The 26554-nt window shown below is 44.7% G+C and overlaps 1 protein-coding gene across 1 annotated transcript in view; it reads right to left on the bottom strand.

Annotated features, from left to right (window-relative positions):
• Window positions 1-309: 309 nt before the first annotated feature.
• FBXL19 (F-box and leucine rich repeat protein 19) overlaps window positions 310-26554 on the bottom strand; it is a 44223-nt gene continuing 17978 nt past the window's right edge. Inside the window, exons 10-11 of the mRNA XM_088463816.1 lie at window positions 2478-2696; window positions 310-1538 (exon numbers count right to left, since the gene is read on the bottom strand). Of these exons, the coding sequence (XP_088319942.1) occupies window positions 1348-1538; window positions 2478-2696 (410 nt within the window). The 3' untranslated portion in view covers window positions 310-1347. The remainder of the gene's footprint in view (window positions 1539-2477; window positions 2697-26554) is intronic.

Genomic DNA, 26554 nt, shown 5'->3' with positions numbered 1-26554 from the left:
CGACCACTGCTCTACTGGGTTCAGCTATGACATGCCGGCAGACACAGGAGTATACGGACGACAGGTTTGTATCCATCTGCCCGTTCCTTCAGTCACCCCCCATCTCGTGTACCAGACCCTCTTATAAAACGTCCAGCACCCCAAACCGGTCTCGCTATTCATAGGAAAGTCCATTAGGGGGGGGGGGGTCACTGCATCGGCGGGCTGAAGATACTGTATAAAGATGAGCAAGTGATAAACCCTTGTGTCTTTACCATCGTGCAGGGAAAAACACACGCCAGAGACGGGAAATATACAAAAACCACTTTATATAAAATAAAAAAAGAACAAAACAAAAAAAAAAAATGACAAGAGCGGAATTGTAGAAACCGCAATTAACCAGCGGTGAGAAGAAATGAGGAGGGGGGTGGAGAGAGGAACGGGATATGTGCCTGTAGCGTGCGACCCGCGGAATTCAGTCTGCCAGATTCTCTCCGTCCACACTCCCCCCCCATATATAGCTGCACAGCGTCACCCTTCAAAGCTTTCCCCAGTAACACGGCCAGAGGCCTCCAAATACAACGATCCCCCTCGCTGAGGATGAACATGCCGATTTCTATAGTAAACCACCGTTTCTTCTTGTAATGACACCAGTGAAGATCAGAAGATGCTCGGTGTCGCCGTTCCCAGCGATATGAGCTAATTCAGGAACAACCACCCTTTACCCTGAGAAAAACGCCAGAGAAGCATCATCGGCCCCCCGGAGCGGGGCCGGGAATAGTGAGATAATTACCCGCGCCCTGAAGCCCAGCAGCCTGACAGTGTTGGTTATCTCCCGCAGGGTATGAAGTCTAAGCCTCAGCTCTCGCCCTGCAGAGCTTCACCCACCCAACCGTTTATAAAAGAAGCCCACAACCAAGCTGAAGACCACTGACCCTCTCTCCCCCTGGAGTGGGCCGCCACCTTCCCTGCGACACGTGAGGAGGGCGTAGCGGGTGGAGAGGAGAGAACAGGGTGACTATGGGTTAACAAAAGCCTGTCGAGAGGTTTTTTACTGTATTACACCTGTCTATAACCTTAATAAACATGAGGGGTGTTCACACCCCAATTCTCAGGCTGAGCTAGTAGGAAGTTCCTTTCCCTCCCCTCAATTAACGACGTCAATACCAGAGATGGCTGTAGCTCCCACGTACTGGCATCTCAACAGTTAAAACTTGGAGAGTTCAGTGCGACCTCCCTTTCCGACACCCGGGCGTAGCACCTGGGGCAGGTGGAGGAGGTAGATACAGTAGAATAGTCCCCGCCTGAGGCAGTAGTGCTTTGCTGGGGAGTCCCCCTCCCTCCCTCCCCCCTCCCCCATGTCCGCCGCTAGCTCTCCCGGCTCAGCACCTGGTCCTCTGCGCACTGAAAGGGTTTCCCGTCGGGCTCGGAAGGCGGGTCTTGGAGCAGCCGCTGGAAACCCTCGCTGGTAAGGAGACGGCAGGAGCGGAGGTCGACGTGCCGCAGGTGGGGACAGCGCTTGAAGAAGGTGAGCGATTGGTCCGTCAGGCGGTGACACCCTGTGGGGAAAACAAAAACCATTAAACAAGGGATGGATCTGGGGGAGGAAGAGAAAAAAAGAAAAAGAAAGAAAAAAAGTGAAGCAATATAAAAAGGAGATAATTCCCAAAAACCTTAGAGGACAATAGGGTAAAATACTGTAAAAGGTGTAACCCCCTTGAATACTATGCTCCCTCCAGCCCTGCAGTGTCCTTCAGACAGGTCAATTATAAGCCCCTCCACCACATAGAACTCCGACATGTTCCTGGAACGTTCTGTCACGGTCAGACAGGTCAGTTATAAGCCCCTCCACCACATAGAACTCCGAGATATTCCTGGAACGTTCTATCACGGTCAGACAGGTCAGTTATAAGCCCCATCACCACATAGAACTCCGACATGTTCCTGGAACGTTCTATCATGGTCAGACACGTCAGTTATAAGCCCCATCACTACATAGAACTCCGACATGTTCCTGGAACGTTCTGTCACTGTCAGACAGGTCAGTTATAAGCCCCTCCACCACATAGAACTCCGACATGTTCCTGGAACGTTCTATCACGGTCAGACAGGTCAGTTATAAGCCCCTCCACCACATAGAACTCCGACATGTTCCTGGAACGTTCTGTCACGGTCAGACAGGACAGTTATAAGCCCCTCCACCACATAGAACTCCAACATGTTCCTGGAACGTTCTATCACTGTCAGACAGGTCAGTTATAAGCCCCTCCACCACATAGAACTCCGACATGTTCCTGGAACGTTCTATCACGGTCAGACAGGTCAGTTATAAGCCCCTCCACCACATAGAACTCCGACATGTTCCTGGAACGTTCTATCACGGTCAGACAGGTCAGTTATAAGCCCCATCACCACATAGAACTCCGACATGTTCCTGGAACGTTCTGTCACTGTCAGAAATACGAATGACCTGGAAATATAGAGGGGTGAGGTATAACCTGTGAGGTTGAGGTGAGTGAGGCTGTCCCTCAGCGGAGAGGTGGCTGCGGTCAGTATGTGGATCCCGTGGTCGCTCAGCTGGACGCAGTGACTCAGGTCCAGCCGATGGAGGCGAGGAGTGTGGCGAAGCAGCAGGCGTAGGGTGGCGTCCCCCAGTTCCAAACCGCACAGGCGGAGTTCCGACAGGGAGGGCAGCCGACATCTGGGTTCCGAGGCAACTAAATTAACAAAGTGTGTGTTACACATACAATACAGCTGGGGTGCATAGGGGAACACACTAATCTCTCCAATGGTGGACAATGAACAGAGTTACTCCCAGTGCTGACAGGTACCCACCTAATCACCCTCCATAACCTTCAGTCTGTACAGAGAGGTAACACTGAGCGACAATCTGCCACGTCCCTGCATGTTACACCCATTAACCATTTAACTGACTCATTCACAAAACCGCACAGATATTATCGGGGATTTTATTTATTTAAGTTTAAAAAGTACTTTTTAAAACTTAAATATTTTATTTAAAAAAAATATATATATACCTAGAGGATGTTTGGATCCCCCAACCCCCCGTCTATAGGCCCCCATTGTAATTGAACGTCCCACCCCACATCAAAAATATCCCCCCACAGTGTCATGCTGGAATCTGTAGTCCCACAGCAGCTGGAGGGGCCACAGGTTGAATGCCCCTGATATATGTGGTTCGTTTCCTTTAAAAGACATCACCTTATAGTGCACTAGTCAACGACACTGTGGAAACTTCCATTTACTGTGTGGAACCAGCACTGAGCAATTTACTAGGACCCAGTGACATTAAGGGAGACGCTGCCAGACTGGTTGATAATGAATGGACAAGATTGGGGACTTACACTAGTGCAGCAAATGTACTAATGACCATTTAAAATGTTTTATTATCTTTCAGGAACTTCACAAAAAGGTATATTGACAATGTTATCCCATTAAATCCGAAATAACGAACATGCACATTAGTGTTTATGTCACCGGTCTGTGAATGGAGCATGGCCCTTCTGGCGTCACTGTTGGGGGGGGCAGTGCGGCCCCGCCGACGTCAATATTGGGGGCGTGCCCAGCCGACGCCGTCACTAATGGGAGCGTGCTCAGCACAGACAGAGGTGCTGGGCTTCCCCCAAGCTCTCCCTTAATGTGTATAGATGCATCTAGTCACGCAGCGGCCCTGCTAGAACAGCCTAGCGCAGACACTAGTATATGTTGTGTGCGGAGGCGTCCCAGCACCTACGTGTAGCGGGAGAGCCTGACGATCGCACAGGGAAATAGTCACGGTTACCACCATCTTGTATTACAAAGTCTCCAACTCTTAAACCAAATCTACAAATATAATTATATATTCACTGCAAGCACCCACCGTCCATATACAAATCCTGAAGCTGACCCCACACACACACACACACACACACACACACACACACACGACGATTCTCTGCCCGATTTTGAGGCATGGGAACGACAAATCGTGCATAATATGTGCAAATCCTAAGTGCCCACTGACGATAGCGATGCTCGTACCCGCGGGTCGTATCTTCAGATCTTACCTACAGCAGGCGAGAGCTGCCAATCTCATACAAGACGCACTGGAAATCATGACGGACGCACGATAGGTCATTGGTCAGACTGGACACTAAACACCATATCGTGTCCTGGTGTGCCGGGGAGGGTTCACGGGAAATGGCTAACGACATGGCATCGTTTGCGAGTCGTTTAGTGTGTGGCCAGATTTAGTCTCCATAACCCGCAGGTATCTAACAAACCATATCTGTACAGTACTAGAATATTCACAGTGATCACAGTATCCCAGCCTATACAACAACTATGCCCTGCAGGCTGTGTACTCAATATACAACCTTGTATTTAACCCCTGGCAGATGTATACGCTAAGGCCCTCATTCAGAGCCGGACGCTATTTGCGGTCGTTCATTCTGGAAAAAGGGGGTGGCTATTCAAATGAACCGTTCGCTTTTTGCGGTCTGTTCACGCCTCTAGGTCTGAACAAGCGAACAAAACTTGCGGTCGTAATTTTGAAAAAAACGCCCCCTGGCCGCTCGCACCATACGTCATGTCCGCTATTTATTAGATTAATCGAGTACATCGTACAGCGTATGAACTGCTCGCTATTCTTGTGGTTGGTTTTTTCAACCGCTATTTTGCGAGCATTTCTGACTATAAAATAACCCAGTGACGTGGTCAATGACGCTGCTGTTTTAATTATGCACACCCATAAAACGCCCGTTTTGACCTTTAAGCACGCCTGCGTTCGGATCTCCACTCCCCGTTTTTAAGCACCTTCCCCCGTTACCACCCACATACGCCTCATCCTGTCACTCAAAATAGCAGGCCCTCGCTATATAGCAAACAAACGATTTTCGGCCGCACTGACTGGTTGGCGCATGCGTATTACAATCCGTACGCATGCGCAGATGTGCGAACATCGGTCAGAACGAACGAGCGGCTCTGAATGAGGCCCTAAGTGCACATATAAAATCACCTCTTCTTAAGCTCCAGGACTCCATTGTGTAACGTAGTGAGGGAAAACACCAGCTCCTACGCTATAGCTTTGTGCAGATCACCATCAAAACTAAGCCCGTAACTAGCCCGTACCATATAGTAACCGTCACCTTTATGTATAGACTAACACAATACAGATGTATCATGCACCAAATTCACCTAACACACACACTACCTCTATACATATACATCCACAGACTGTAATCCTTATACAACGTACAGACTCCACTACCTAAACATAGACGCTATTCAGTCTATTAACTAATAAGCACAGTAACATCACCTATTGTTATAGGCAGCCATTGCTGTGTGACGAAGATTAATGATGAGGGATATTTAGGGTTATTATATATGAATTACGGCTATGTACATGATAATACATAACATTATGATACACTGTCTGGCCTGCTGCTTCCTGCTATGCCACCCTATGTTATATGTGCACTGGTTATTATATATGAATTACGGCTATGTACATGACAATATATAACATTATGATACACTGTCTGGCCTGCTGCTTCCTGCTATGCCACCCTATGTTATGTGCAATGGTTATTATATATGAATTACGGCTATGTACATAACAATACATAACATTAGGATACGCTGTCTGGCCTGCTGCTTCCTGATATATCACCCTATGTTATATGTGCACTGGTTATTATATATGAATTACGGCTATGTACATGATAATACATAACATTATGATACGCTGTCTGGCCTGCTGCTTCCTGCTATGTCACCCTATGTTATGTGCACTGGTTATTATATATGAATTACGGCTATGTACATGACAATATATAACATTATGATACGCTGTCTGGCCTGCTGCTTCCTGCTATGCCACCCTATGTTATATGTGCACTGGTTATTATATATGAATTACGGCTATGTACATGATAATACATAACATTACGATACGCTGTCTGGCCTGCTGCTTCCTGCTATGTCACCCTATGTTATGTGCACTGGTTATTATATATGAATTACGGCTATGTACATAACAATACATAACATTAGGATACGCTGTCTGGCCTGCTGCTTCCTGCTATGCCACCCTATGTTATATGCACTGGTTATTATATATGAATTACGGCTATGTACATGATAATATATAACATTATGATACACTGTCTGGCCTGCTGCTTCCTGCTATGCCACCCTATGTTATGTGCACTGGTTATTATATATGAATTACGGCTATGTACATGACAATATATAACATTATGATACACTGTCTGGCCTGCTGCTTCCTGCTATGCCACCCTATGTTATATGTGCACTGGTTATTATATATGAATTACGGCTATGTACATGATAATACATAACATTACGATACGCTGTCTGGCCTGCGGCTTCCTGCTATGTCACCCTATGTTATGTGCACTGGTTATTATATATGAATTACGGCTATGTACATGACAATATATAACATTATGATACACTGTCTGGCCTGCTGCTTCCTGATATATCACCCTATGTTATATGTGCACTGGTTATTATATATGAATTACGGCTATGTACATGATAATACATAACATTATGATACGCTGTCTGGCCTGCTGCTTCCTGATATATCACCCTATGTTATATGTGCACTGGTTATTATATATGAATTACGGCTATGTACATGATAATACATAACATTACGATACGCTGTCTGGCCTGCTGCTTCCTGCTATGTCACCCTATGTTATGTGCACTGGTTATTATATATGAATTACGGCTATGTACATGACAATATATAACATTACAATACGCTGTCTGGCCTGCTGCTTCCTGCTATGCCACCCTATGTTATGTGCACTGGTTATTATATATGAATTACGGCTATGTACATGACAATACATAACATTATGATACGCTGTCTGGCCAGCGGCTTCCTGCTATCCCACCCTATGTTATATGTGCTCTGGTTATTATATATGAATTACGGCTATGTACATGACAATATATAACATTATGATACACTGTCTGGCCTGCTGCTTCCTGCTATGCCACCCTATGTTATATGTGCACTGGTTATTATATATGAATTACGGCTATGTACATGATAATACATAACATTACGATACGCTGTCTGGCCTGCGGCTTCCTGCTATGTCACCCTATGTTATGTGCACTGGTTATTATATATGAATTACGGCTATGTACATGACAATATATAACATTAGGATACGCTGTCTGGCCTGCTGCTTCCTGCTATGCCACCCTATGTTATGTGCACTGGTTATTATATAAGAATTACGGCTATGTACATAACAATACATAACATTAGGATACGCTGTCTGGCCTGCTGCTTCCTGATATATCACCCTATGTTATATGTGCACTGGTTATTATATATGAATTACGGCTATGTACATGATAATACATAACATTACGATACGCTGTCTGGCCTGCTGCTTCCTGCTATGCCACCCTATGTTATGTGCACTGGTTATTATATATGAATTACGGCTATGTACATGACAATATATAACATTATGATACACTGTCTGGCCTGCTGCTTCCTGCTATGCCACCCTATGTTATGTGCACTGGTTATTATATATGAATTACGGCTATGTACATGACAATATATAACATTATGATACACTGTCTGGCCTGCTGCTTCCTGCTATGCCACCCTATGTTATATGTGCACTGGTTATTATATATGAATTACGGCTATGTTCATAACAATACATAACATTAGGATACGCTGTCTGGCCTGCTGCTTCCTGATATATCACCCTATGTTATATGTGCACTGGTTATTATATATGAATTACGGCTATGTACATGATAATACATAACATTATGATACGCTGTCTGGCCTGCTGCTTCCTGCTATGTCACCCTATGTTATGTGCACTGGTTATTATATATGAATTACGGCTATGTACATGACAATATATAACATTATGATACGCTGTCTGGCCTGCTGCTTCCTGCTATGCCACCCTATGTTATGTGCACTGGTTATTATATATGAATTACGGCTATGTACATGATAATACATAACATTACGATACGCTGTCTGGCCTGCTGCTTCCTGCTATGTCACCCTATGTTATGTGCACTGGTTATTATATATGAATTACGGCTATGTACATGACAATATATAACATTATGATACGCTGTCTGGCCTGCTGCTTCCTGATATATCACCCTATGTTATGTGCACTGGTTATTATATATGAATTACGGCTATGTACATGACAATATATAACATTAGGATACGCTGTCTGGCCTGCTGCTTCCTGATATATCACCCTATGTTATATGTGCACTGGTTATTATATATGAATTACGGCTATGTACATGATAATACATAACATTATGATACGCTGTCTGTTCTGCGGCTTCCTGCTATGCCACCAAATGTTATGTGCACTGGTTATTATATATGAATTACGGCTATGTACATGACAATACATAACATTAGGATACGCTGTCTGGCCTGCTGCTTCCTGCTATGCCACCCTATGTTATATGTGCACTGGTTATTATATATGAATTACGGCTATGTACATGACAATAAATAACATTATGATACGCTGTCTGGCCTGCTGCTTCCTGCTATGCCACCCTATGTTATGTGCACTGGTTATTATATATGAATTACGGCTATGTACATGACAATATATAACATTATGATACACTGTCTGGCCTGCTGCTTCCTGCTATGCCACCCTATGTTATGTGCACTGGTTATTATATATGAATTACGGCTATGTACATAACAATACATAACATTATGATACGCTGTCTGGTCTGCTGCTTCCTGATATATCACCCTACGTTATATGTGCACTGGTTATTATATATGAATTACGGCTATGTACATGACAATACATAACATTATGATACGCTGTCTGGCCTGCGGCTTCCTGCTATGCCACCCTATGTTATATGTGCACTGGTTATTATATATGAATTACGGCTATGTACATGACAATACATAACATTAGGATACACTGTCTGGTCTGCTGCTTCCTGCTATGTCACCCTATGTTATGTGCACTGGTTATTATATATGAATTACGGCTATGTACATGACAATACATAACATTAGGATACACTGTCTGGTCTGCTGCTTCCTGCTATGTCACCCTATGTTATGTGCACTGGTTATTATATATGAATTACGGCTATGTACATGACAATATATAACATTATGATACGCTGTCTAGCCTGCTGCTTCCTGATATATCACCCTACGTTATATGTGCACTGGTTATTATATATGAATTATGGCTATGTACATGACAATATATAACATTATGATACGCTGTCTGGTCTGCGGCTTCCTGCTATGCCACCCTATGTTATATGTGCACTGGTTATTATATATGAATTACGGCTATGTACATGACAATACATAACATTATGATACGCTGTCTGGCCGGCTGCTTCCTGATATATCACCCTACGTTATATGTGCACTGGTTATTATATATGAATTACGGCTATGTACATGACAATACATAACATTAGGATACGCTGTCTGTTCTGCGGCTTCCTGCTATATCACCCTACGTTATATGTGCACTGGTTATTATATATGAATTACGGCTATGTACATAACAATACATAACATTAGGATACGCTGTCTGGCCTGCTGCTTCCTGCTATATCACCCTACGTTATATGTGCACTGGTTATTATATATGAATTACGGCTATGTACATGATAATACATAACATTATGATACGCTGTCTGGTCTGCGGCTTCCTGCTATGCCACCCTACGTTATATGTGCACTGGTTATTATATATGAATTACGGCTATGTACATGACAATACATAACATTAGGATACGCTGTCTGTTCTGCGGCTTCCTGCTATGCCACCATATGTTATGTGCACTGGTTATTATATATGAATTACGGCTATGTACATGACAATATATAACATTAGGATACGCTGTCTGGCCTGCTGCTTCCTGCTATGCCACCCTATGTTATATGTGCACTGGTTATTATATATGAATTACAGCTATGTACATGACAATATATAACATTAGGATACACTGTCTGGCCTGCTGCTTCCTGCTATGCCACCCTATGTTATATGTGCACTGGTTATTATATATGAATTACGGCTATGTACATGACAATACATAACATTACGATACGCTGTCTGGCCTGCTGCTTCCTGCTATGCCACCCTATGTTATATGTACTGGTTATTATATATGAATTACGGCTATGTACATGATAATATATAACATTATGATACGCTGTCTGGCCTGCTGCTTCCTGCTATGCCACCCTATGTTATATGCACTGGTTATTATATATGAATTACGGCTATGTACATGACAATATATAACATTATGATACACTGTCTGGCCTGCTGCTTCCTGCTATGCCACCCTATGTTATGTGCACTGGTTATTATATATGAATTACGGCTATGTACATAACAATACATAACATTAGGATACGCTGTCTGGCCTGCTGCTTCCTGATATATCACCCTATGTTATATGTGCACTGGTTATTATATATGAATTACGGCTATGTACATGATAATACATAACATTATGATACGCTGTCTGGCCTGCTGCTTCCTGCTATGTCACCCTATATTATGTGCACTGGTTATTATATATGAATTACGGCTATGTACATGACAATATATAACATTATGATACGCTGTCTGGCCTGCTGCTTCCTGCTATCCCACCCTATGTTATATGTGCACTGGTTATTATATATGAATTACGGCTATGTACATGACAATATATAACATTACGATACACTGTCTGGCTTGCTGCTTCCTGCTATGTCACCCTGTTATGTGCACTGGTTATTATATATGAATTACGGCTATGTACATGACAATATATAACATTATGATACGCTGTCTGGCTTGCTGCTTCCTGCTATGCCACCCTATGTTATGTGCACTGGTTATTATATATGAATTACGGCTATGTACATAACAATACATAACATTATGATACGCTGTCTGGCCTGCGGCTTCCTGCTATGTCACCATATGTTATGTGCACTGGTTATTATATATGAATTACGGCTATGTACATGACAATATATAACATTATGATACACTGTCTGGCCTGCGGCTTCCTGCTATGTCACCATATGTTATGTGCACTGGTTATTATATATGAATTACGGCTATGTACATGACAATATATAACATTATGATACACTGTCTGGCCTGCGGCTTCCTGCTATGTCACCATATGTTATGTGCACTGGTTATTATATATGAATTACGGCTATGTACATGACAATACATAACATTATGATACACTGTCTGGCCTGCTGCTTCCTGCTATGCCACCCTATGTTATGTGCACTGGTTATTATATATGAATTACGGCTATGTACATGACAATACATAACATTATGATACGCTGTCTGGCCTGCTGCTTCCTGCTATATCACCCTATGTTATGCGCACTGGTTATTATATATGAATTACGGCTATGTACATGACAATACATAACATTATGATACGCTGTCTGGCCTGCTGCTTCCTGATATATCACCCTATGTTATATGTGCACTGGTTATTATATATGAATTACGGCTATGTACATGACAATACATAACATTAGGATACGCTGTCTGGCCTGCGGCTTCCTGCTATGCCACCCTATGTTATATGTGCACTGGTTATTATATATGAATTACGGCTATGTACATGACAATACATAACATTATGATACACTGTCTGGCCTGCTGCTTCCTGCTATGCCACCCTATGTTATATGTGCACTGGTTATTATATATGAATTACGGCTATGTACATGACAATATATAACATTATGATACGCTGTCTGGCCTGCTGCTTCCTGCTATGCCACCCTATGTTATGTGCACTGGTTATTATATATGAATTACAGCTATGTACATGACAATACATAACATTATGATACACTGTCTGGCCTGCGGCTTCCTGCTATGCCACCCTATGTTATGTGCACTGGTTATTATATATGAATTACGGCTATGTACATGACAATATATAACATTAGGATACACTGTCTGGCCTGCTGCTTCCTGCTATATCACCCTATGTTATAGGTGCACTGGTTATTATATATGAATTACGGCTATGTACATGATAATACATAACATTATGATACGCTGTCTGGCCTGCGGCTTCCTGCTATGCCACCCTATGTTATTTGCACTGGTTATTATATATGAATTACGGCTATGTACATGACAATATATAACATTAGGATACACTGTCTGGCCTGCTGCTTCCTGCTATATCACCCTATGTTATAGGTGCACTGGTTATTATATATGAATTACGGCTATGTACATGATAATACATAACATTATGATACGCTGTCTGGCCTGCGGCTTCCTGCTATGCCACCCTATGTTATGTGCACTGGTTATTATATATGAATTACGGCTATGTACATGACAATATATAACATTAGGATACGCTGTCTGGCCTGCTGCTTCCTGCTATGCCACCCTATGTTATGTGCACTGGTTATTATATATGAATTACGGCTATGTACATGACAATACATAACATTATGATACACTGTCTGGCCTGCTGCCTCCTGCTATGCCACCCTATGTTATATGCACTGGTTATTATATATGAATTACGGCTATGTACATGACAATACATAACATTATAATACACTGTCTGGTCTGCTGCTTCCTGCTATGCCACCCTATGTTATGTGCACTGGTTATTATATATGAATTACGGCTATGTACATAACAATATATAACATTACGATACACTGTCTGGCCTGCTGCTTCCTGCTATGCCACCCTATGTTATGTGCACTGGTTATTATATATGAATTACGGCTATGTACATAACAATACATAACATTAGGATACGCTGTGTGGCCTGCTGCTTCCTGCTATGCCACCCTACGTTATATGTGCACTGGTTATTATATATGAATTACGGCTATGTACATGACAATATATAACATTACAATACGCTGTCTGGCCTGCTGCTTCCTGCTATGCCACCCTATGTTATGTGCACTGGTTATTATATATGAATTACAGCTATGTACATGACAATATATAACATTACAATACGCTGTCTGGCCTGCTGCTTCCTGCTATCCCACCCTATGTTATGTGCACTGGTTATTATATATGAATTACGGCTATGTACATGGCAATACATAACATTATGATACACTGTCTGGCCTGCTGCTTCCTGCTATGCCACCCTATGTTATGTGCACTGGTTATTATATATGAATTACGGCTATGTACATAATACATAACATTATGATACGCTGTCTGGTCTGCGGCTTCCTGCTATGCCACCCTATGTTATATGTGCACTGGTTATTATATATGAATTACGGCTATGTACATGACAATACATAACATTACGATACGCTGTCTGGTCTGCTGCTTCCTGCTATGCCACCCTATGTTATGTGCACTGGTTATTATATTTGAATTACGGCTATGTACATAACAATACATAACATTATGATACACTGTCTGGCCTGCTGCTTCCTGCTATGCCACCCTATGTTATGTGCACTGGTTATTATATTTGAATTACGGCTATGTACATAACAATACATAACATTACGATACGCTGTCTGACCTGCGGCTTCCTGCTATGCCACCCTATGTTATGTGCACTGGTTATTATATATGAATTACGGCTATGTACATAATACATAACATTACGATACCCTGTCTGGCCTGCAGCTTCCTGCTATGCCACCCTATGTTATGTGCTCTGGTTATTATATATGAATTACGGCTATGTACATAACAATACATAACATTACGATACGCTGTCTGACCTGCGGCTTCCTGCTATATCACCCTATGTTATATGCACTGGTTATTATATATGAATTACGGCTATGTACATAACAATACATAACATTATGATACGCTGTCTGGTCTGCAGCTTCCTGCTATATCACCCTACGTTATATGTGCACTGGTTATTATATATGAATTACGGCTATGTACATAACAATACATAACATTAGGATACGCTGTCTGGCCTGCTGCTTCCTGCTATGCCACCCTATGTTATATGTGCACTGGTTATTATATATGAATTACGGCTATGTACATGACAATACATAACATTATGATACGCTGTCTGGCCTGCTGCTTCCTGCTATGCCACCATATGTTATGTGCACTGGTTATTATATATGAATTACGGCTATGTACATAACAATACATAACATTAGGATACGCTGTCTGGCCTGCTGCTTCCTGCTATATCACCCTACGTTATATGTGCACTGGTTATTATATATGAATTACGGCTATGTACATGATAATACATAACATTATGATACACTGTCTGGCCTGCGGCTTCCTGCTATGCCACCCTATGTTATATGCACTGGTTATTATATATGAATTACGGCTATGTACATAACAATACATAACATTAGGATACGCTGTCTGGCCTGCTGCTTCCTGCTATATCACCCTACGTTATATGTGCACTGGTTATTATATATGAATTACGGCTATGTACATGACAATACATAACATTATGATACACTGTCTGGCCTGCGGTTTCCTGCTATGCCACCCTATGTTATATGTGCACTGGTTATTATATATGAATTACGGCTATGTACATGACAATACATAACATTATGATACACTGTCTGGTCTGCTGCTTCCTGCTATGCCACCCTATGTTATATGCACTGGTTATTATATATGAATTACGGCTATGTACATGACAATATATAACATTATGATACACTGTCTGGCCTGCTGCTTCCTGCTATGCCACCCTATGTTATGTGCACTGGTTATTATATATGAATTACGGCTATGTACATGACAATACATAACATTACGATACGCTGTCTGGTCTGCTGCTTCCTGCTATGCCACCCTATGTTATGTGCACTGGTTATTATATATGAATTACGGCTATGTACATAATACATAACATTACGATACGCTGTCTGGCCTGCAGCTTCCTGCTATGCCACCCTATGTTATGTGCTCTGGTTATTATATATGAATTACGGCTATGTACATAACAATACATAACATTACGATACGCTGTCTGACCTGCGGCTTCCTGCTATATCACCCTATGTTATATGCACTGGTTATTATATATGAATTACAGCTATGTACATAACAATACATAACATTACGATACGCTGTCTGACCTGCGGCTTCCTGCTATATCACCCTATGTTATATGCACTGGTTATTATATATGAATTACGGCTATGTACATAACAATACATAACATTAGGATACGCTGTCTGGCCTGCTGCTTCCTGCTATGCCACCCTATGTTATATGTGCACTGGTTATTATATATGAATTACGGCTATGTACATGATAATACATAACATTATGATACACTGTCTGGCCTGCGGCTTCCTGCTATGCCACCCTATGTTATGTGCACTGGTTATTATATATGAATTACGGCTATGTACATAACAATACATAACATTAGGATACGCTGTCTGGCCTGCTGCTTCCTGCTATATCACCCTACGTTATATGTGCACTGGTTATTATATATGAATTACGGCTATGTACATGACAATATATAACATTATGATACACTGTCTGGCCTGCTGCTTCCTGCTATGCCACCCTATGTTATGTGCACTGGTTATTATATATGAATTACGGCTATGTACATAATACATAACATTATGATACGCTGTCTGGTCTGCGGCTTCCTGCTATGCCACCCTATGTTATATGTGCACTGGTTATTATATATGAATTACGGATATGTACATGACAATACATAACATTACGATACGCTGTCTGGTCTGCTGCTTCCTGCTATGCCACCCTATGTTATGTGCACTGGTTATTATATTTGAATTACGGCTATGTACATGACAATATATAACATTATGATACACTGTCTGGCCTGCTGCTTCCTGCTATGCCACCCTATGTTATGTGCACTGGTTATTATATATGAATTACGGCTATGTACATAACAATACATAACATTAGGATACGCTGTCTGGTCTGCGGCTTCCTGCTATGCCACCCTATGTTATATGTGCACTGGTTATTATATATGAATTACGGCTATGTACATAATAACAAGAGATATGGTAAGAACTTACCTTTGTTATCTCTGTTTCTACGAAGTCCATAGGGTCCACAGGGTTGACCTTGGGGTTATAGCTGGAACAGGATCCATGGGCACCACACAGTTAAGCTTTTAGCTCCCAGGATGCACTTGGGTCCTCCTCTATACCCCGCCCCCGAGCCACAGGCACGTCAGTTGGTAAGCAGCCTAGGCCGGAGGAGAATATGGAACAGAGAGAAGGAAGACTGGAACACACAAGAAACCATACTCACAGCAATAGGAGACGGAAAACCGGTGACCAGCCACACAGCCCATTTGAAGCCAGGTGCGTCAGGGCGGGCGCCCTGTGGACCCTATGGACTTCGTAGAAACAGAGATAACAAAGGTAAGTTCTTACCATATCTCTTGTTTTCTACTTCAGGGTCCATAGGGGGTCCACAGGGTTGACCTTGGGGATGTCCCAAAGCAGTTCAACTAAGGGCGGGGACGCTCCTGTGCTGAAAGGAGCACCCGGCGCCCAAAGGAAGCATCCTGAGAGGCGAAGGTGTCAAACGCATAGAACCTCAAAAACGTTTGAATAGAAGACCAAGTGGCCGCCTTACACAGCTGAACAGCAGAAGCGCCACGTCTAGCAGCCCAAGAGGGACCCACAGAACGAGTGGAATGAGCCTTAACAGAGGCTGGCACAGGTAAACCCTCTTGTGCATAAGCCTCACAAATAACGGAACGAAGCCAACGGGCTAACGTTTGTTTGTTGGCAGGCCAACCCCTCTTGTGAAAACCAAAGAGGATAAACAAGGAATCAGACTTCCTAACCGAAGCCGTCCGGTCTACATAAATTCTAAGCGCCCGGACCACATCTAAGGAAGTCTCACCAGCTGAAAGATCAGGGGACTGAAAAGCTGGCACAACAAGTTCCTGATTAATGTGGAACTTCGAGACCACTTTGGGCAAAAACTCAGGACGAGTGCGGAGCACCGCTCTGTCCTGGTGAAAAATCAGGAAAGGAGGGCGACAGGAAAGCGCCCCCAATTCAGACACCCTCCTGGCCGAAGCAATTGCCAGGAGAAAAACCTTCTTAAATGTCAGCCACTTGAGCTCCACCGCCTCAAGAGGCTCAAACGGAGGACCCTGCAGGACCCGTAGCACCACCGCCAAGTCCCAAGGAGCCAGGGGAGGCACAAAGGGAGGCTGGATCCTGAGAACACCCTGGAAAAAGGTGTGAACGTCTGGTAGTATTGCAATCCGCCGTTGAAACCACACGGACAAGGCGGACACATGAACCTTCAGAGATGCAAGGCGTAAGCCGAGATCCAATCCTGACTGAAGAAATTCCAAGATCCTAGAAACTCGGAACACCTGAGGATCATAATGTCTGGACTCACACCACTGAAAGTAAGTGTAACACACTCTGTGATAAATCCGTGCTGAAGCAGGCTTGCGTGCCCGGAGCATGGTACCAATAACCGAACTGGAGAAGCCCCGAGACCTCAAGACGGCTGTCTCAAGAGCCACGCCGTCAAAGACAGCCGACCCAGATCCGGGTAAAGGCAGGGCCCCTGAGACAACAGGTCCCGACGCTGAGGAAGAAGGTACGGAGCGTCGATGGAGAGGCTCCTGAGATCGGAGTACCAAGGACGTCTGGGCCACGCCGGAGCTACCAGCACGAGCATGCCGCCGTCCTGCTTGAATTTCCGCAGAACTCGAGGAAGCAGGGATAGCGGAGGAAACAGATACGCCAGGTGAAACGTCCATTTCACCGACAGCGCGTCCACCAGACTTGCGCCTGCGTCTCTTGTCCTTGACCCGTAAACGGGCAACTTGTGATTGTGACGGGAGGCCATCAAGTCCAGCTCCGGCAGTCCCCACCTGTCCACGAGTAGCTGAAACACCTCTGGGTGAAGCGACCATTCCCCGGGATGCACGTCGTGACGGCTGAGGAAGTCCGCCTCCCAATTGAGGACTCCGGGGATGAAGACCGCCGAGATCGCCGGAATGTGACCCTCCGCCCAAGTCAGGATACGAGACACCTCCGACATCACTGCCTGACTGCGAGTTCCGCCTTGGTGGTTGATATACGCCACCGTGGTGGCGTTGTCGGACTGCACCTGTACCGCCCTTCCGTGAAGAGCGGGGCCGGACGACTGCAGGGCCCTGTATACTGCCCGCAGTTCCAGGATGTTGATGGGGAGAAGTGCTTCTTCCGCTGACCAACGACCCTGAAGCGACAAAGAGCCGGTCACTGCCCCCCAACCCCGGAGACTGGCATCCGTCGTGAGCAGGACCCAGTCCGGGATCCAAAATGGGCGCCCCTCGACCAGATGAGCTGTCTGAAGCCACCAAGCCAAAGATTGCCGAACGTCCAGAGACAACACCAGCACCTGAGAGCGGATCCGGTGAGGTAACCCGTTCCATTCTGATAGAATCAGCCCCTGCAGGGGCCGGGAATGGAACTGGGCAAATTCCACCATGTCGAATGTCGACACCATGGACCCCAGAACTCTCATAGCTGAATGGACCGACAGGCGGCAACGGCTCAGGCAACTTTGTATCCGCAGCTGTAGGGAGGCGACCTTCTCCGGAGTCAGGAAGATCCTTTGCTGACGCGAATCCAGCAGGGCTCCCAAATGAACCATCCGCTGAGACGGAATCAGGGAGGACTTTTTCCAATTTATCAACCACCCGTGTGCTTGCAGGCAAGCGATCGTCAGGTGGAGATGTTGAAGCAGTACCTCCGGGGAACTCGCCAGCAACAGGAGGTCGTCCAGATACGGCAGCAGCCGTACATTCTGGTTCCGAAGATGTGCGGCCATGACCGCCATAATCTTCGTGAACACCCTCGGTGCCGTGGAGAGACCAAAGGGTAGCGCCCGGAACTGATAGTGGTGTTGAAGGATAGCGAACCTCAGATACCGCTGGTGTGAAGATGCTATCGGAACATGGAGGTAGGCGTCCTGGATGTCCAGGGACACCATGTAATCCCCCGGTTCCATCGCCAGAATGATGGAACGTAACGTTTCCATCCTGAACTTGGGAACTCTGAGGAATTTGTTCAGAGACTTCAAGTTGAGGATAGGGCGATGAGAACCATTGGGTTTCTGCACCAGAAACAGAGACGAATAATACCCCGTCCCTCGTTGTGATAGAGGAACGGGAACAATGACCCCTGCTTTCAGCAAGGACTCTATAGCCTCCTGAACCTGTAACGCCTTGGTCTTGTTCTGAGAAGGACTTGTGCAGAAAAACTGGTGGGGTGGTCTGTGCCGAAAAGACAGGGCGTACCCCTGGGAGACCACTTCTCGAACCCAGGCATCCGTGGTGGTATTGTGCCAGCACTGGGCAAATAGAAGAAGTCGGCCTCCCACTCTGAGGTCCCCCAGAGGGAGGCCCGTCCCATCAGGCCGCAGGTTTATCTTCCTGCTTGGAAGAAGGGCGCCGAGCACTCCAGGCTTGCTTCTTGGGTTTAGAGGCCGTCTTACTCGCAGACTGTCTCGGGAAGGACTGACCTTTCGCCTTACCCTGAACCCGAAAGGAACGAAAAGCCGAACTCCGAACCTTAGCAGGCAGTGCCGCCGAAGGGAGGAAGGCCGACTTGGATTTAGCCAGGGTGTCCACTATTTTGTCCAAGTCCGGACCAAATAGTAATTCCCCATTGAAAGGTAAGGCCTCCAGACCTTTCTTTGAATCAGAGTCCGCTCTCCAGGACCGCAACCATAAGGATCGGCGGGCAGACACCGCTGCAGCCGATACCCGCGAGGTCAGCAGACTAGCATCTAAAGAAGCTTCTCCAATGTAAGAAGCGGCGTCCCTCATTTGTCCCAACAACGCCCGCTGGACATCCGGAGCGTCGTCCGGGAAGGTATCTTCCAATGCATTGGCCCACCCCTCAATGGCCTTGGCCACCCAGGAAATGGCCATGGACGGTCGGGCCACCGCCCCGGAGAGGGAGTAAATAGACTTTAAGCAAGTCTCAACTTTCCTGTCCGTGGGATCCTTCAGTGAGGATATCGACGGTAATGGTAAGGTGGCGCCCCGAGTTAAACGGGTGACATGGGAATCCACCGCCGGTGGAGTTTCCCATTTTTTACAATGTGCCTCAGGGAAGGGGTAATTAGAAGCCAACCGCTTCTGAGGAAGGAATCTCTTACTGGGCGCCTGCCAAGCTACCGCCATATGATCCGTCAACTGATCCGACAGGGGAAACACCGCAGAAGCCACCTTAGTTTTTTTGAAACTAGGAAACTTCGACCTAGGAACCGGTGCCTCATCCTCTATAAGAAGAATAGCTCGCACCGCCCTAACTAGTGCTCGCACATTAATGGACGACTTGGTATCCATTTCCTGGACCGAGGCGTCCGAGTCAGTGTCATCAGGGACCTCCCCATCATCTGAGGAACCCTCTGAGTCCGATACCTGAGCAGCCCGTGTCATGAGTGAGCGTTTAGAAATCCTAGAAGGCATGTCAGTCTGCAACATTGACTGAAAAGCCGAGGAAGCGGCCGCCAAATTTTGCACGGAGTTGGAGAGCACATCCACCCATGGTGGAGGCGTCGCCATAGGGGCCTGAAAAGGTACCACAGGCTGCTGCGGCACAGGGGAAGCCTGTATATACATAGGCAAGCCCGCATAGGGACCAACTGATTGAGACCCAGGAGGACTCCGCAATAACTGCGGGACACCCGGGGAATGGGGGATGGTCGGCTGGGGCACCGCCCTAGTAGGGAGAACAGTCGGGACCGACAGACGGTCCGCAATAGACACCAGCACTTGAGAAAACATCGCCCACGGTGGTTCCTGCGCCAGAGAAGGTCTGGATGGGCCAGGAGCCACCTGGCATCGACTACACAGGCCATCCTGTGACAAATCCTCCCTATCTACTCCTGCAGAACAGCGTCCGCAGGAGGCCAACACCGGAGCCACTGAGCGCTCAACCTCCTCGTCTGACATGACAGAATATATTATATAACTGGCACCAGGGTAGAAGTGAAACGCACTCACCGGTGTGCTGAACAACAGCCCACAATATGGCACTGAGTAGCACACAACTGTATGTGACGGACCTCACAAATAGGTGATCTATATAAGTGAGGTCAGTAGAAACGCCCCTCCCCCACACACCTGCAGGGCTTGTAGGAGAAGTAAAGGGATAGGTATAAGCTGACAGTAAGCGGAAAATAAGCACAGACAGGCAGCACTAGCAAAAAGTCACATACCATGCAGGAAGATATACTCACTGCACCTTTACACTACAATCAACCTGCCCAGATTCAGTGTCTGGGAGGGCTATAGTGCTGTGTATGCTGTCCTTAATCAGGGGAGAGGTACACAGGGGGACCGGTCCGCGTGCTCCCTGAGATCTGCGCTGCCACTGTGGGAAAATGGCCGCTGGAGACCTCAGAGGAGGAGTGGCCGAGGAATCTGCAGCTCAGCGACGCCAGACTGCGTGCTGAAAGGCGCGCTGAGCTGAGGGGAGGAGCCGCTGACAGGGAAGGCTTCCTCCCCTGGCTGGCCATTAACCCCAGGGATGCTGGCTTCCCGCTTGCCGGTTATCCCTGGTGGTCTAGTGGTCCCACGGGTTATGGGGGGGCCCGCCGCCACTGCCAGCAGCCTCCGGTCTGTCCCCAGGACCGGAGGCTAAAGGACTGCATTTAAGGCATTCCGCGCGCCGCCGCTAGCCAGCGACGCACGGCTTACCTGAATCCCCGGCGACTCCGGCAGCAGTCCTGGGAGGTAGACAGAGTCCGGCTAGTACGGACTCTGTCCTCCCGCCGCGATCCCCAGATCAGTACTGGCGTCGCGGCGCCAGTCGGGGATCAGAGCGGCAGCGTGGGCGTCTGTACAGACAGCCCTTCGCTGCCGTCTGTAGTAAAAATAAATTAAAAATAAAATTTAACTTAAAATAAAAAGCTTCTGGGGGCTGCTCCTGCAGCCCCCCTGCGCGGTGACCGACTCCGGCCGGGCACCAGCTTACACTGAGGTGCCTGTGGCTCGGGGGCGGGGTATAGAGGAGGACCCAAGTGCATCCTGGGAGCTAAAAGCTTAACTGTGTGGTGCCCATGGATCCTGTTCCAGCTATAACCCCAAGGTCAACCCTGTGGACCCCCTATGGACCCTGAAGTAGAAACATAACATTACGATACGCTGTCTGGCCTGCAGCTTCCTGCTATGCCACCCTATGTTATGTGCTCTGGTTATTATATATGAATTACGGCTATGTACATGACAATACATAACATTAGGATACGCTGTCTGGCCTGCTGCTTCCTGCTATGCCACCCTATGTTATATGTGCACTGGTTATTATATATGAATTACGGCTATGTACATAACAATACATAACATTAGGATACACTGTCTGGCCTGCTGCTTCCTGCTATATCACCCTACGTTATATGTGCACTGGTTATTATATATGAATTACGGCTATGTACATGATAATACATAACATTACGATACACTGTCTGGCCTGCGGCTTCCTGCTATGCCACCCTATGTTATATGTGCACTGGTTATTATATATGAATTACGGCTATGTACATGATAATACATAACATTATGATACACTGTCTGGCCTGCGGCTTCCTGCTATGCCACCCTATGTTATATGCACTGGTTATTATATATGAATTACGGCTATGTACATGATAATACATAACATTATGATACACTGTCTGGCCTGCGGCTTCCTGCTATGCCACCCTATGTTATATGTGCACTGGTTATTATATATGAATTACGGCTATGTACATGATAATACATAACATTATGATACACTGTCTGGCCTGCTGCTTCCTGCTATGCCACCCTATGTTATATGCACTTGTTATTATATATGAATTACGGCTATGTACATGACAATACATAACATTATGATACACTGTCTGGTCTGCTGCTTCCTGCTATACCACCCTATGTTATGTGCACTGGTTATTATATATGAATTACGGCTATGTACATAACAATACATAACATTATGATACGCTGTCTGGCCTGCAGCTTCCTGCTATATCACCCTATGTTATATGTGCACTGGTTATTATACATGAATTACGGCTATGTACATAACAATACATAACATTAGGATACGCTGTCTGGCCTGCTGCTTCCTGCTATATCACCCTACGTTATATGTGCACTGGTTATTATATATGAATTACGGCTATGTACATGATAATACATAACATTACGATACACTGTCTGGCCTGCGGCTTCCTGCTATGCCACCCTATGTTATATGTGCACTGGTTATTATATATGAATTACGGCTATGTACATGATAATACATAACATTATGATACACTGTCTGGCCTGCGGCTTCCTGCTATGCCACCCTATGTTATATGCACTGGTTATTATATATGAATTACGGCTATGTACATGATAATACATAACATTATGATACACTGTCTGGCCTGCGGCTTCCTGCTATGCCACCCTATGTTATATGTGCACTGGTTATTATATATGAATTACGGCTATGTACATGATAATACATAACATTATGATACACTGTCTGGCCTGCTGCTTCCTGCTATGCCACCCTATGTTATATGCACTGGTTATTATATATGAATTACGGCTATGTACATGACAATACATAACATTATGATACACTGTCTGGTCTGCTGCTTCCTGCTATACCACCCTATGTTATGTGCACTGGTTATTATATATGAATTACGGCTATGTACATGATAATACATAACATTACGATACACTGTCTGGCCTGCGGCTTCCTGCTATGCCACCCTATGTTATATGTGCACTGGTTATTATATATGAATTACGGCTATGTACATGATAATACATAACATTATGATACACTGTCTGGCCTGCGGCTTCCTGCTATGCCACCCTATGTAATATGTGCACTGGTTATTATATATGAATTACGGCTATGTACATGACAATACATAACATTATGATACGCTGTCTGGCCTGCGGCTTCCTGCTATGCCACCCTATGTTATATGCACTGGTTATTATATATGAATTACGGCTATGTACATGATAATACATAACATTATGATACACTGTCTGGCCTGCGGCTTCCTGCTATGCCACCCTATGTTATGTGCACTGGTTATTATATATGAATTACGGCTATGTACATAACAATACATAACATTAGGATACGCTGTCTGGCCTGCTGCTTCCTGCTATATCACCCTACGTTATATGTGCACTGGTTATTATATATGAATTACGGCTATGTACATGATAATACATAACATTACGATACACTGTCTGGCCTGCGGCTTCCTGCTATGCCACCCTATGTTATATGTGCACTGGTTATTATATATGAATTACGGCTATGTACATAACAATACATAACATTAGGATACGCTGTCTGGCCTGCTGCTTCCTGCTATGCCACCCTATGTTATATGCACTGGTTATTATATATGAATTACGGCTATGTACATGATAATACATAACATTATGATACACTGTCTGGCCTGCGGCTTCCTGCTATGCCACCCTATGTTATGTGCACTGGTTATTATATATGAATTACGGCTATGTACATAACAATACATAACATTAGGATACGCTGTCTGGCCTGCTGCTTCCTGCTATATCACCCTACGTTATATGTGCACTGGTTATTATATATGAATTACGGCTATGTACATGATAATACATAACATTACGATACACTGTCTGGCCTGCGGCTTCCTGCTATGCCACCCTATGTTATATGTGCACTGGTTATTATATATGAATTACGGCTATGTACATGATAATACATAACATTATGATACACTGTCTGGCCTGCTGCTTCCTGCTATGCCACCCTATGTTATATGCACTGGTTATTATATATGAATTACGGCTATGTACATGACAATACATAACATTATGATACACTGTCTGGTCTGCTGCTTCCTGCTATACCACCCTATGTTATGTGCACTGGTTATTATATATGAATTACGGCTATGTACATAACAATACATAACATTAGGATACGCTGTCTGGCCTGCTGCTTCCTGCTATATCACCCTACGTTATATGTGCACTGGTTATTATATATGAATTACGGCTATGTACATGATAATACATAACATTACGATACACTGTCTGGCCTGCGGCTTCCTGCTATGCCACCCTATGTTATATGTGCACTGGTTATTATATATGAATTACGGCTATGTACATGATAATACATAACATTATGATACACTGTCTGGCCTGCGGCTTCCTGCTATGCCACCCTATGTTATATGTGCACTGGTTATTATATATGAATTACGGCTATGTACATGACAATACATAACATTATGATACGCTGTCTGGCCTGCGGCTTCCTGCTATGCCACCCTATGTTATATGCACTGGTTATTATATATGAATTACGGCTATGTACATGATAATACATAACATTATGATACACTGTCTGGCCTGCGGCTTCCTGCTATGCCACCCTATGTTATGTGCACTGGTTATTATATATGAATTACGGCTATGTACATAACAATACATAACATTAGGATACGCTGTCTGGCCTGCTGCTTCCTGCTATATCACCCTACGTTATATGTGCACTGGTTATTATATATGAATTACGGCTATGTACATGATAATACATAACATTACGATACACTGTCTGGCCTGCGGCTTCCTGCTATGCCACCCTATGTTATATGTGCACTGGTTATTATATATGAATTACGGCTATGTACATGATAATACATAACATTATGATACACTGTCTGGCCTGCGGCTTCCTGCTATGCCACCCTATGTTATATGTGCACTGGTTATTATATATGAATTACGGCTATGTACATGACAATACATAACATTATGATACGCTGTCTGGCCTGCGGCTTCCTGCTATGCCACCCTATGTTATATGCACTGGTTATTATATATGAATTACGGCTATGTACATGATAATACATAACATTATGATACACTGTCTGGCCTGCGGCTTCCTGCTATGCCACCCTATGTTATATGTGCACTGGTTATTATATATGAATTACGGCTATGTACATGATAATACATAACATTACGATACGCTGTCTGGCCTGCGGCTTCCTGCTATGTCACCCTATGTTATGTGCACTGGTTATTATATATGAATTACGGCTATGTACATGACAATATATAACATTAGGATACGCTGTCTGGCCTGCTGCTTCCTGCTATATCACCCTACGTTATATGTGCACTGGTTATTATATATGAATTACGGCTATGTACATGATAATACATAACATTACGATACACTGTCTGGCCTGCGGCTTCCTGCTATGCCACCCTATGTTATATGTGCACTGGTTATTATATATGAATTACGGCTATGTACATAACAATACATAACATTAGGATACGCTGTCTGGCCTGCTGCTTCCTGCTATATCACCCTACGTTATATGTGCACTGGTTATTATATATGAATTACGGCTATGTACATGACAATATATAACATTATGATACACTGTCTGGCCTGCTGCTTCCTGCTATGCCACCCTATGTTATGT

The sequence above is a fragment of the Taudactylus pleione genome, unplaced genomic scaffold, assembly GCF_031769625.1.
Source record: "Taudactylus pleione unplaced genomic scaffold, aTauple2 ptg001463l, whole genome shotgun sequence".
In the NCBI taxonomy this organism is placed as follows: domain Eukaryota; kingdom Metazoa; phylum Chordata; class Amphibia; order Anura; family Myobatrachidae; genus Taudactylus; species Taudactylus pleione.
Note: the sequence above shows the minus strand (reverse complement) of the source record. Positions and strands in the feature narration are given on the sequence as shown.